Source organism: Mustela nigripes, chromosome 16 (genome assembly GCF_022355385.1).
Source record: "Mustela nigripes isolate SB6536 chromosome 16, MUSNIG.SB6536, whole genome shotgun sequence".
In the NCBI taxonomy this organism is placed as follows: Eukaryota; Metazoa; Chordata; class Mammalia; order Carnivora; family Mustelidae; genus Mustela; species Mustela nigripes.
Genome location: NC_081572.1, coordinates 23,288,399 through 23,300,722, shown reverse-complemented (window position 1 = coordinate 23,300,722; position 12,324 = coordinate 23,288,399). Strand labels below are relative to the sequence as shown.

The window sequence follows — 12,324 nt, the reverse complement described above, 5'->3', positions numbered from 1 at the left end:
GGGGGAAGGAGAGCCGGTCTGCGGGGCGCAGGGCGGAGTGGGCGGGAAGCGAGGGCGGGGAGGGCGAGAGGCAGGAAGGGGCCACCGGGAGAAGGGAAGACACGCACGGCGGGGCGGGGGGGGGGGGGGGGCCGCCCGGCCCGCGGCCGCGGCCGCGCCCCGGGCGGCGGCCCCCGGGGGGCGGCCCGGCGGGCAGGGCGGGCCGGCCCGGCGGGCGGAGGCGGGGCGGCGGGCGGCGCTGTCAGCGCGAGGCGGCGGGCGGAATGCAGCGGCCGGAGGCCTGGCCACGTCCGCACCCGGGGGAGGGGGCCGCTGCGGCCCAGGCCGGGGGCCCGGCGCCGCCCGGCCGAGCCGGGGAGCCGGCGGGGCTGCGGGTACGGAGCGGGAGGGCGCCGGGGTCCCGGGCGGCGGGAGCCGGACTGCGGGAGCGGAGGGGTTTGGGGGGGGCGGGCCGCCAACTCACGACTCGCTCGCCGGCGCCCGGGAACTTGGGGCCCTCGCCGACCGCCCGGGGAGGGGGTCCGGGGCCAGGGCAGGGGAGAAAAAGTTCTCCGGGCGCGGACCCGCGAGGAGGCCGGGCCCGAGTGCGCGTGGGACTGAAGTTCTAGATCAGTTCGAAGCGGTGATGGGCACGGCTCGGGTGGGGGGGGGGGGGTGGACCGGGGTTCCGCTGGTAGGGGTGAGGAGTGGCGGGGCCGCCGGGACTCGAGCTCCCAGGGGAAGGTGGGCTGACGTGCGGGGCTTCTGGAGCACCCTCTCCCCGGGGCCAGGGGGCTGGGGGCGCGCTGAGAGCGCGGGTCCAGCCTCGGCCCAGGGGCCGCTGGAAGGAGGAGGCTCAGCGCCGCTGTCCCCCCGGCCCAGGTTCTGTGATACACTCCGACTCGGGCTCTGGAGCAGTCAGTGCATGACAGAACTTGGGCCCGGACGGACCTTCTGCACCCAATGGGCACAGTGCCCACCCGGGGCCTGCAGTGCAACATCTGCCTGGGAGTGGAGCAGGCACCGGAGTTGGCCCGCACAGCACAGGGTTGGGCCAGAACCAGCTGTGGACCTTTGGGGTCGCTGGACCCTGAGGATGACCTCCTGGGGCCAGTACATGCCATAGAGCCAATGGCAGGGTGTCTGCCTTTAGTCAGGAGCCAATGGAGCTCTCCCCTGGTGTCAGTTGCAGGAACCTTCCCTCTACACCGTCAAGGCTGTTTTCATACTAGATAATGACGGACACCGCCTCCTGGCCAAGGTAAGCTCCCACCCTCACCGGAAAGCCCTGAGGACACTGCTACAGTCCCAAGAACAGAAGTCCCCACTCAGGTGACTCTCTTGTCTCACGGGAGACCCCACTGTGGGCTCTGTGACTCAGAGCAACTCAGCTTAGACCTCTCTAAAGGTCATTCTGTCCATCCTCCTGCCTTGTCCCATGGCTGGCTCCTGGCAAGGGGAGTGTAGCCCCTCTGTTTCTACTCACATTCCCAGAAATGTCTTCTCATCAGTCTTTCCACTGCCCCGGATCTTGGGCCCAGAAGGGACCTCCGGAGGGGTCAGGGGAGTGTCAGGCTTGGGACCCAGGAGCCTTAGTCCCCACATTCTATATAAGCAACCTGCACCTATCTTCTACGGTTTGGGAAACCACTCAGGATTTAGTCTGAGGAGTCTGAGAATTTAGAACCAGATAAGATCTTAGAGACTATATGATCCAACTGTCTCCCTTCACAAATGAAAGAAACGGTATAGAGAAGCTAGCTGAGTTGCCTGAGGCCACAAGTGTTACTATCAAAACACGGATCTGGACTCAGGTATGTCAGCTTGAAGCTCAGGAGCATGATTTTCACTGTACCAACTCTTCAGGTGTCTGGTGTCGTCTGTCCCACGTGGCCTGGGTAAACCAGACTAGAATAATCAGAAAGAAATGTCTATCGCCGACACAATTAACTACAGTAGGACTCTGGCATCTAAATGAGCTATGAAATGCATTCTAGGCTTGTTGGTTTTTGGGGGACTGAAACTTTTTGTCTTGCTGATATCCAAATGAGCTTGTTCACACAGCAGCGGGCCCGCAGGGAGGCCACTGATTTGCCTGCAGATGGGGTACTGAGTGGCAAAACCCACATCCGGAAAATTGGAAGCTGAGCCCGTCACACTCTCCTCCAGCAGATATCAGACGCAGATCAGCCATGCCCAAGGCTCCAGGGCTTCTGCTCAGCAGGACCCATCCATGTTCAGTTGAAGATACTGAGTCAGAGAAAGAGGCTCATCAACCCCAAAGCATCCATCTAGTTAGGTGGTGTGAGCCTAGAACTTTCCCTTAGCCATATAGTCTTCATCACCACAACCCTGTCTGAGGTCAGACAATCCTTGGCTGTGCCCCTTACTACTGTGAGATGTCGGGGAAGTTACCTGACTGCTTCACGCCTTCTCATCCTCATCAGTATAATGGGGATAATAGGAGGAAGAGATCATCAGTATAATGGGGATAAAAGGAGCCGCTGTTGTTACTGTTGGGATAAGGGACCCCCGGCTCTGCCCTCTTTCCTGTAGACTTGGGTTCCTGTAGCAAGGGTGACCCACTGAGCACCCTCGTCCTTAGCTCATGGACATCTGCCAAATGTACAAAAACCACCAGGAAATCAGGAGAGGACTCCAAAAGCAGGAATTAAAATTCCTCGACTTTTGATGACTTTCTTCACTTAAAATGTGTGTTTATGGGGAAAGAGTGAGCACACAGGCCTAAAGGGCAACAAGCAGGGGACAGGTCTGTGCTTGGCCCGGCGCCTCCCACCCAGGGAGGAGCCAGGCTCTGTGGAAAAGCGATCACCCCTTCCCCTTCCCTTTCTCATAGTATTATGATGATACATTCCCCTCCTTGAAGGAGCAGATGGCCTTCGAGAAAAATGTCTTCAACAAGACCAGCCGGACTGACAGTAAGTGTCCGCCTCTTCCTTGTCCAAAACTCTCCAATGCACATCGCCGTCCTCGCCATCTGGACACATATGTCCCTGTTGGCCACTCGTACCCACAATCCCCTTTGCTTCCTTTCCCTCCCAACTTCTTCTCCTCTCCTTTCCTCTGGGACGCCTTCACTCCCCATCTTTCTCTCTCACCCCCTGTCCCACCTCCCAAACCCACCTAGAACTCTCTTTCAGCAGAAGAGGCCAACTGCATTACTGCATTGTGTGTCCCCCACCAGCCTGGACAAGGAATTGCCTGGACAAGGACATGGTGGGAGGGGGACCAAAGGTTGACCCTGCACAGGATTTGTTAGCTTCTCCACATGAGACAGTCACTAGACACAGAGTAGTCTAATGGGGGTGTCTCTAGTGCTAGTCTTTTCAAGGGTTCCTTGTAAAGTGAAGAGGGACAAGGTGGGGGAGAGAAGCAGAGCTGGAGATCAGGAGGAGGGGCCCGGCAGAGGGGGCCACACCTGAAAGCCCCTTCCATTTCTAGGTGAGATTGCATTTTTCGGGGGCATGACCATCGTCTACAAGAACAGCATTGATCTCTTCCTGTATGTGGTGGGCTCCTCTCACGAGAATGAGGTGAATTCAGGAGGTTGGGGTGACAAAGAGGGTCTGCCCGTAGCTTAGATTCTGGGGTAGTATCTGGGTTATCGTGGGTACCCCTCTTTCTAGGCTTTGGGCGCTGGGGAGCAGCCAGAGTGATTCTTTGTGGGATGGGACATATGATGATGTCTCTTGGTTCCTTGGGGACCAGAAATGAAGTCCTGGGCAGGAGCCTTGGTTTCTTCCTTGTATATCACCAGGGAAGGATACAATTAATGTCCCACAGTGGGGCACCCCAGTGCTTCTCAGCCCATGCATGGGGAGGCATCCTGGGGTCAAGCTGCAGTCAGTCTCCAGCCCTGTTTTCTTTGAAAAGGGAAGAGCATTTGACGCCTACCTGTGTAGGCGTCAAATGCTCCTTTGGGCCTTCTCGACCTCAAGTTCTCTTTTCCTCTTCCCCTGTCCACCTATGCTCAGCTGATGCTTATGTCCGTTCTCACCTGTCTGTTTGAGTCCCTGAGCCACGTGTTAAGGTGAGTGAGGTCCTCTGCCCTCCAAGGCCCCTCTCCCCTGCAGGCCTTGATACATCACAGATGCAGGACCCTTCCTCTGTTTCCCCCTCTGAAGTCCCCAAAAGACTAAGACTGGAGCCAGAGCTGCCTCTTCCAAGGCCCCTGCCCTTTACTGGACCACCGTGGTTCACTCATGAGGGTCTGGCCAAAAAATGAGGTCCAGAGAAGTTAGGCGATTTGCCTGGGTTTACAGTCTGTTTGTATCATGACAGAGACTCAAACTCAGAGCTTTTTGGACTTGAAGCTCAGCATGGTTTTCACTGCACCCCCATTCAGTTACCTGGTATCTGTCCCAGTGAACATGGTCTGGTTAAGCCAAACGAGGATAAACCAAAAATAAATGTCTACAGTTGAGACAATTAGCTATAGTTCAGCTGTGGCAGCTAACGTAGCTATGAAATGCATTAGGGCTCACTTGGTGGGTGCAGCGTCAATGTGGGGGTGTGGGAGTGTGGGAGGTTGGGGCAAAGCGGGGACCCAAGCTCGGGAATCCCTTGCATAGGCACTGCCCTCACTGCCCTTGACATTCTCCTTCCCACGTGATTGTTGGAGGTTGGAGAGAGGGGGAGGGGTGGAGAGAGGTGGGTCTGCCTCACCTCGGCAGAAACCCAGCTCCTCCTGGCCACGGAGAGGTCCAGGATGAGTGTCTGCCTTCAGGAAGAACGTGGAGAAGCGCTGGTTGCTGGAGAACATGGACGGGGCCTTCTTGGTGCTGGACGAGATTGTGGATGGCGGGTGAGGAGCGGGCGGGGAGAAGAGGGGCGGCTCCGGGACACTCACAGCGGGAGGTGCCTTTGAGGGTCCTCAGCTCTAGATGGTACCAAGCACATTGTTGGCTCTCTGGCCAACCCCTCCCGCCTTTCCCCCACCCCGCTTATGAGGATGGAGGTTGATTTCAGCATGAGCCAAAGTCAAGCAAACCAGAAAGTAGGTCAAATGATGGCTAGTGGTTGAACAGGCAGGGTTTGGGGGAATGATTTGATCTCCGGTGCCCAGGAGGAAGGGGCAGCACAGGCCCTTGCCCCTTCCTGGGAGATCTCCATTCAGCTCCCTACTTACCTACCTACACACACACACACACACACACCCTCTCTTAGAGCTCCATCCCTACTTAGATCAACCAGATGCATGACCTTTCCTTATCTTTCCAGTGGGGTTAAGGGGACAACCTTAGCAGGTGTGGGGATGAAATGAGGCAAAGCAGGTGAAGCTCACCCCTCCAGTGATTCAAGTGACCTGTCTAAGGTCTCGGCTGCCAGGGGGCCAAGATCGAACGCCAGGTGCATGGTTCCCGAAATTGTGCTCTTCCCACGACACAGTGCACTCTGGGAGATGGGGCACCACGTGCTCCTTCCCTCCTCCCTCTCTCCTCCCTTTCTTCTCTCTCCCTCTTTCCCCCCTCCCTCCTCCTTCCCACCCCCACTGCCTGTTGTGGCAAGGCCTTGTGCTAACTGCCTGAACCCCAAAGCCAGTGGGGTAAGACCAGCCTTGGTGGGACCCGAAGTGTATACAATTTTGTGGAACCTCTTTAAGGAACGTGTGCATACACACACACACACACACACACACTATTATAAATACAAAAGGAAGGCCTTGGATGAGCCTGTGCAAGGGCAGATGTAAGCTTTATGTGCCTCCAGGTCTCTGCCCCCAGAGGAGCTCAGTTTCCCTCTGAGGAAAATGGCGGCAGTGTCGTTTGAGACAGTGCCTGGACAGGAACCCTGGCTTGGGATGTTCCTGTCTTTATGGATGAAAGGCTCTCTGGTGAAGGGGTGCCGGGTGCCCCAGTGATGGAGCCTGAAAGAGAGACCTGGTCACTCCCCTGAGACCAGGGGAGGTTTTTTTTTGCATGAAAGCAAAACTTAGCATCTGCCCTAGAGGAGCCTCCTGGGGTGAAGAGGACCATCCAGTCAATCCCCCACCGCGGTCCCACCTGCAGTGACCAGCCCTCACACCCGCACCCCTGCTCATACCCACAGAAGCTCCCCTGCACCCCCACTGTGTGGCGAAATACGGCGGGATAGCCAAAAAAAGCCTTGATCCTTGGGTCTATCAAAAGGGGAGATAGATTCTGATTTTAAGTGTCCTCTTCTCCTGTGCGGCGTGACCCCAGGGCATAGAATACTAGTGAAACCGGATGGGGTCCCCACAGGCGCTCCCTCTCTTCGCCGCATCAGCATCCATCCCCAGATCCAGAAGGTGAAGGGCACTTTCAAGAACTCAGAGCTTTTCAGTCTCTGCTTTCGACGCTCTGATCATTCTAGACTGGACTAGAAGCTTTTGACCAGGGACACCCCATTTCAAAGCTTTGTGACCATCAGGTTTGAGGCATAGAGGGATCAAAGCTGAGGAATGTCGGTGGGAAGGTACCTGGAAGGGGCAGCTGCCGGAGAGTAAGGGAGGGAGAGGTGCCTGGCAGGGAGAGTCCGCAGAGGGAGGAGTCATGTCATTGTCATCCTGGTTTCTGTCTCATCTTGTAGCGTGATTCTGGAGAGCGACCCCCAGCAAGTGACCCAGAAAGTGAATTTTAGGGTAAGAGTCTTCTGGCGGGTCCCTGACTCCCGTGTCGCTGGGCTGCCCTTTCCACCCTCCCTGCCTCCTGTCCTCCTCGTGTAGGCGATGCCAGGGCCAGGAGACTAGGAACCCGAGCTCCTCTAGCAGAAGCAAGTACTGGGTCGATACACCTGCGGGGGTGGCAGTTAGGAAAAGAGATCTCGTGACCTCTCTCCCCCTGTAGAATCACCAAGTACCTCACCATCCTCCCCAGTGGGAAGTACAGAGTAGGGAAAGGGAGAAATTCTCCAAGAGACCCCAAACTTGGCCTTGAGTTTGGAGAGTAGGGGTACAGAGAGACCCTCCCTGCCTAGTTTGGGTTCTCATGTCTGGATGAAACCTTTTCTCCCACCTTTGTTCCCCTTCGTGCCTTTGCTCTCTGTGCGCCCAGCGACGGGCCCCAGGGGCCTGGCTTCCAAGTGGCCAGCTGCAAGGCTCCCATTCATCAGTCAGGTGTATTCGGGGTCCCCTCCCCCCCCACTGCATCCCCTCACTCCCCCGCCAAAGCCCCTTTCTTTCACCTTGCTTGCTTCACCCGAACCCCTCCTCTGGGCTGACCGCCCTCGGACACTGCTTCCCTGCAGGCAGATGACGGCAGCCTGAGCGAACAGAGTGTGGCCCAGGTAAGGCCCCCTGCATCTGCCTTGGCCGGAAGTGGGCTAGAGGGAGGAGAGCAGAGCCTCCCAGAGGGACCAAGGGGAGCCGTCGAGGTTGAGAAGTCAGGGGTGCAGGAGAGAAGGGATGGGACAGTGACAGGCTGTCTCCTGGAGAGTCATGGCGCAGACTGGGGATTCATAAGTGCTGGGTCCCTCACCAGCAGCCCGCCTCATCTCCTGGCTTGGCGTAGTTGGGTTGAAACCCTGGGGTGAGCTGCCACCCTGATGACTGGTGTGCCTTGTCCCCCAAAACATTCTGGGGACCGAGGCACCTGATGCTCCCCCAAACCCAGAAAGGATACCAAATAGTTTTTCTCTAACCTCTCACCCCATGCTGCTTAGGGTTCCTGCTGGAGTTGTTAAGGGACCCCCTAACTGTCTCCACTCACCACTTGCACCTTGCCCTTTGCCCCTGAATGACCTGGCTGTGGGGAAGCCCATCCCTGCCAGTCTCCTGCATGGTCCAGTCTGGGAGGCATGTGTGGCAGGGGTGAAGCTGGGGGTGGGGCAGGTTCCTGGACCTGTGGCCTGACTGGTTCCCCAGCTGTGCAAACTTCCTGCTTGTCAGACCCACTGCTTGACCTCCATTATGTCTGCCCACAGGTCTCTCTGCCCAGACTAATCCTGCTTTTATGGACCTTCCCGCCTCAGTGCACTAACTCCCTCCTGCTGTGACAGCTAAGGCAGGGGACGGGACCCAAGCCATCCCGCGACCCAAGCCATCCCGCGTGGAGCCCCAGGTGTGGTGCCCACTTCCTTTCCTACCCTTGCTGCTCACCCTGCTTCTCCCTCCCCCCCACCACGTGCCTCCTTAGACCTTGCTGGGATGAAGGCAGCCATGTGGCAGTTTTCAGGTCAGAAAGAGGCTGAAGAACAATGAACAGAACAGTTAGGAACACAGGTGCTGGAATGAGTTGTCCCAGGATGTCTGTTCCACCCTGCCGCCTGCAAGCTGTGTGACCTACAGCGAGTTACTCAGCCTCTCTGGGCCTCTCATGAAGGGCAGGACACTCTTCACAGCATTACTAGGAGAAGCCAGCTCCTGTTTTTTCCAAAGGGGAAATGAATTCTTGAGGAAGAACCAAGGAAGTTGTAGGTAGTGAACGGGAGATGAAAGGAAGGGAAAGTTAGGTTTCTGGCTGGGAAAAGCTGGAGAAACCCAGGGCCAGGCAGCCCTTGAGAGAGGAGGGAGACTGTGCAGGAGTGAGAGACATAACAGCGTGGGCTGGGACTTTTTCTGAGGGCAATGAAGCCTGATGGCCAGAGAGGTGATCTGAGGGACAGACCTGGGGTTCCCACCATCTGGGCCTTGTGTGTGCACAGTTGTATGCATTTGTTGAAGTCCTCAGCAGAACTGGAGAATGAACGCATCTGAAAGCAGGTGTCCTGTGGCAGCACTGGGCCAGCCCCCTTTGGCCAGCTGTGCCACATCAGCAGCGGGCTGGGGTGGGGTGTTGGGGACATGCTGCCAGCCCCGGCCACAGCTAGGGGGTTGCTGAGGAGTCTGGGCACAGGCAGTGACCGGCCTGGGCCTAGTCTCTGCCTAGACGTGGCACTGTGGGCGGACGCTCCAGTGGCACGGCCTGGCAGAGACCAGGCTTGCGGCCACACCCCTGGCTGCCGCCTGGGGAACTGTGGCCGGTGGGGCAGGCTGGGGCCTGAGCTGGGAGCTGGCTGCAGCCAGTTTGGACTGCTGTTTTGCGGGCCTGGCGCCACTCAAGCCAACCACAGATGAGCTGCTGCCACCTAGTGACGGAATGTTGCAGGGACACTTAGAGAAGGGCTTGTAGACCTCCGCATCACTACCGTGTTAGGGCACTTGGTATCCACCCCCCACCCCCCGTTTCTTTCTCTCAACCTTATTCCCTATCCCCCAGGTTCTTCAGTCTGCCAAGGAACAAATTAAATGGTCGTTACTGAAATGAAGGCTGTGCATTCAGGTCTCCCTGCCCCCAGAGCATTTCCGCAATCCTGGCAAAAGCTCAAAGACCCCAGGGAACAGGAGAGATCCTTCTGTATTCCTAAGCCCTCCCAGAACTGACTCCTGAGGTCTCTAGCCAGGGACTCTGAGATGCAAAGATTGGGCTTCAGCACTGACTCACCCCTTCTCACTGCCCTGGCCTGCCCCTTGGGCCATGAGAACCAGCTGAGCTGCCTTAACTCAGACCTTAGGCATCCCTGGCCCCAGAACCCTAATAAACCTGCTTTGTCTCCTGCCAATGGTCTCCTTCTCTGCTGGCCTGGGAAGTGTTGTGTAAGTTCTGATGAGGGCTCTTGCACTGTCCGCGGCTCATCTTCAGAAGGCCCAGGACCAAGGTGTCCAGGGCTAGCCCTGTGGTCACGTGTTGGGGGAGGGGATCAAGAGAAGGGGACGATTTATCATCGTGAGGGGGTGTGATACTGATACCACGGGGCCCCCTATGTGATGGGAAGGGCTAGGTATGATTGCGGGACATGGTAAAAAAGTAATAATGGCTGAAATGGCGCACATTCGGGGAAGAGGAGACAAAAGAGGGTACTCCTAAGCGGCACAAACCTCTGGGGAAGAGAGGAAAAGATGGTACACACATGGTGACCCTACTGGGAATTCATTGAATCACTTTTTCCACTCCCAGCTTCCAAAAGGGAAGGGCGGAAGGCTTCCTCTGGACAAACTGAGGAACAGCACGCCCGTTTTTCTTGGCATGGCCGGCGCCACGGAATTCCTCTGCTAGTAGACGTCCTGGGCACCAGAGCCCTGCGAGCTTGCCATGGTTGGGCCTGATACTGGCGGCGAGGAAGCATGGGCCAGCCCCACCGTGCATGTGTGTCCAGAGCACCCAGTGCGTTCCAGAGGGTGTGGGTGAAGAGTGGAGGTCTGCAGGGAGGGGAGAGAAGGGCAGGGGATGCCAGGGGCAAACGGGAAGGATGGAGCGACTTCCTCGGCGATGTAACTCCCCTTCTTGCTCCCGTTTCTCCCTTTCTTTCCCCGACGCATCCCCGCGACCCTGTACGGCAGTCCCCTAGACTGTGTAACGGTCGGTCCCGGAACAGCTCATTTCCCTCGATAACCTTTCCACGCTCCGCCCCGCTCCCGCCCCTCTCTGGCACAATTTTCCGCGGGGAGTCACGCCCCAGGACCGCATCCGCGATCCTACAGCGCCACCTGGAGGGAAAGGAAGGAAACGCGCCCCCTCCGGGTCCTACTCCCCTGACTAACTCCGCCTCCAGGGCGGAACCAAACCCTGTTCCCAAGATCCTCCCAGGCCCCCGACGCTCATTACAGGGCGTTGCCCTAGCAACCAGCACGCTTGACCCGCCCGGCGAGCTCCGCGCCAGCGTGGGCTGACGAGCTTCTGCCAGCTGCTACAGTAAGAGTGCAGCGAGCTTCGGATTTTAATGGACGCTGTCCCTGCGGGTTATCACGTCCTACATTATAAACTCTCTAAGATTGGTTATTTATAATGGGTATGACTACTTCTGTAATTAGAGAAAATGATAAAGATAGAGCTATGTAAACAAATACATTGTAAGCGCTGCGTACATAACCCATTCCAGGAAATAATGCAACAAGGCAACTCCGACAGGGAAAAAAAGAATATGCAATTAACTGCTATAGAGTTCGGGGCCAGGGTAGCGACGGGAAACGAGAAGTTCTCCAGGAATACTTTGGCAAATACGCGGCTTCATCCAGTGCCCGGCACCATCCACTGCTTCTAATCGGACCGCAAGGTCGGAAGGGGCAAATTCGCTTCCTAGCAACCCGGTGGCGCCTGCGGAGGCCCTGCAATTCCAGTTATGCAGAGACTGGAATGGGAAGGCCCGGCGCTGCACGCAAACTGGTTCCCTGAATTCCTGTGGACCAAGCGATGCTATCCCCCATTTTACCGAGGTTGCGCACCGAGGCTGTGAAAGTTAAATTGTGTGCAGCCGTTTCTGCAAAGCGCCCTGGGGAAGGAGAACTGCTGGGGAGAGGGGGCTTTCCTGCACCCCTGACCTAGGGCCAGGCAGGGACTGTACTGGGTTAAGAGGAATGAACGGAGAGGGCATTGTAACACCGAGAGGCGACTGGAAAGGTGTCTGCTAAAGGACTACGGGGAAGGGGATCGCAGCAAAGCAGCCGACCCAGGCCAGCAGCGAGGGGAGGATAGCGCGGAGAGGGCACTGGAAGCCGAGGAATGGAGGGCTCTGGTTCTTCCCGGGGATCCCAAGTTTGCTGGCCCTGCTCTCTGCGGGCCGAGGCGGAGACTCCGCTGAGCCTCCGGGCTCCTCAGCGCCCGCAGCCCCGCGGAGCCGCGGGAACGGCGGGCCTGGCCGTCTGCCTAGAGCTCTGCCCGCTGGCACCGGCTTTCCCGCAGACGGCCTCATTAGCGCGGCCCCAGGCCGGAGCCGGCGGGCGCGGAGCAGAGCACGCAGCACCCGGCAGGCTGGGGCGCCGTCTGCCCGGGACCGGGTTTCGGGAAGGGCAGTCGGCGGTTTCGGGGTGGGGGGGCGGCGCGGGGAGCGGCCGCCAAGGCCTTGCCTTCCCGTCTCTTCTGATCCCCAGGGGCCCTCCTGCTCTTTCTACATTCTCCTCCCCCTCGTGGGCGACCCAGCGCGTCTCGAGTATCCATAGACAAGGGGACTTCAGGACGCCTGCTTTTCTCTTACAGAATGGGCACCAGGGCAAGTCAGAAACCGAGACCCCAGGGGCTTAGGTCCAGGCGGAGGGCGCACACGGAACCACTGGCTCCGGGACTCTGTTTGCCCCACCTAGAGCCGGCTAGGGACTCCAAGTTAGCGCCGCCAGGCCCTCGGACCGGATTTAAACCGCTCAGAGCAGGTCTCTCCCTCTCGCGCCCCGCGCGCCCCCTGCTTCCCGGCCATTGGCTGGCAGGAAGGCAGAGCTGGTCGGATTGGCTTGCATCCAGACAGAGATGGATGGCTCCCCACTGGCTGGACCGTGTCTTTGCTGGGAAGCACAGGTTGGCTAAGGCGGAGCTAGCCAGGCCTCGGGATGGGGCGGGGGATGAGCCGGAGTCCTGCCTTAAGCTCAAATTTTCTGTGCCCTAAAATCTACAGAGAGAG

At 58.0% G+C, this 12,324-nt stretch overlaps 1 protein-coding gene across 5 annotated transcripts; it reads left to right on the top strand.

The window, feature by feature from the left end:
• The first annotated feature begins 230 nt into the window (after positions 1-230).
• On the top strand, positions 231-9,494 carry COPZ2 (COPI coat complex subunit zeta 2). Of its 5 annotated transcripts, none has more exons than XR_009400228.1 (10): positions 231-374; positions 1,172-1,240; positions 2,867-2,918; positions 3,442-3,533; positions 3,975-4,030; positions 4,727-4,804; positions 6,550-6,601; positions 7,207-7,245; positions 7,882-8,018; positions 9,156-9,494. XR_009400228.1 is itself a non-coding variant. In XM_059379048.1 (9 exons), exons 1-9 carry the CDS (start codon positions 264-266, stop codon positions 9,201-9,203), a joined length of 633 nt encoding a protein of 210 aa, XP_059235031.1. In that variant the 5' UTR covers positions 231-263; the 3' UTR covers positions 9,204-9,494. The 5 variants fall into 5 exon arrangements, 1 of the variants encoding a protein (XP_059235031.1); XR_009400226.1 differs by having other exon boundaries at positions 2,837-2,918; XR_009400227.1 differs by having other exon boundaries at positions 1,166-1,240.
• The last annotated feature ends 2,830 nt before the right edge of the window (positions 9,495-12,324 follow it).

Bases quoted from the DNA above. Each gene is read 5' to 3' on its own strand.
- COPZ2 (XM_059379048.1), top strand. From the start codon at position 264: ATGCAGCGGCCGGAGGCCTGGCCACGTCCGCACCCGGGGGAGGGGGCC. The intron at 3,534-3,974 runs GTGAATTCAGGA...ACCTATGCTCAG, and splicing joins GCTCCTCTCACGAGAATGAG to CTGATGCTTATGTCCGTTCT. The intron at 4,805-6,549 runs GTGAGGAGCGGG...CTCATCTTGTAG, and splicing joins GACGAGATTGTGGATGGCGG to CGTGATTCTGGAGAGCGACC.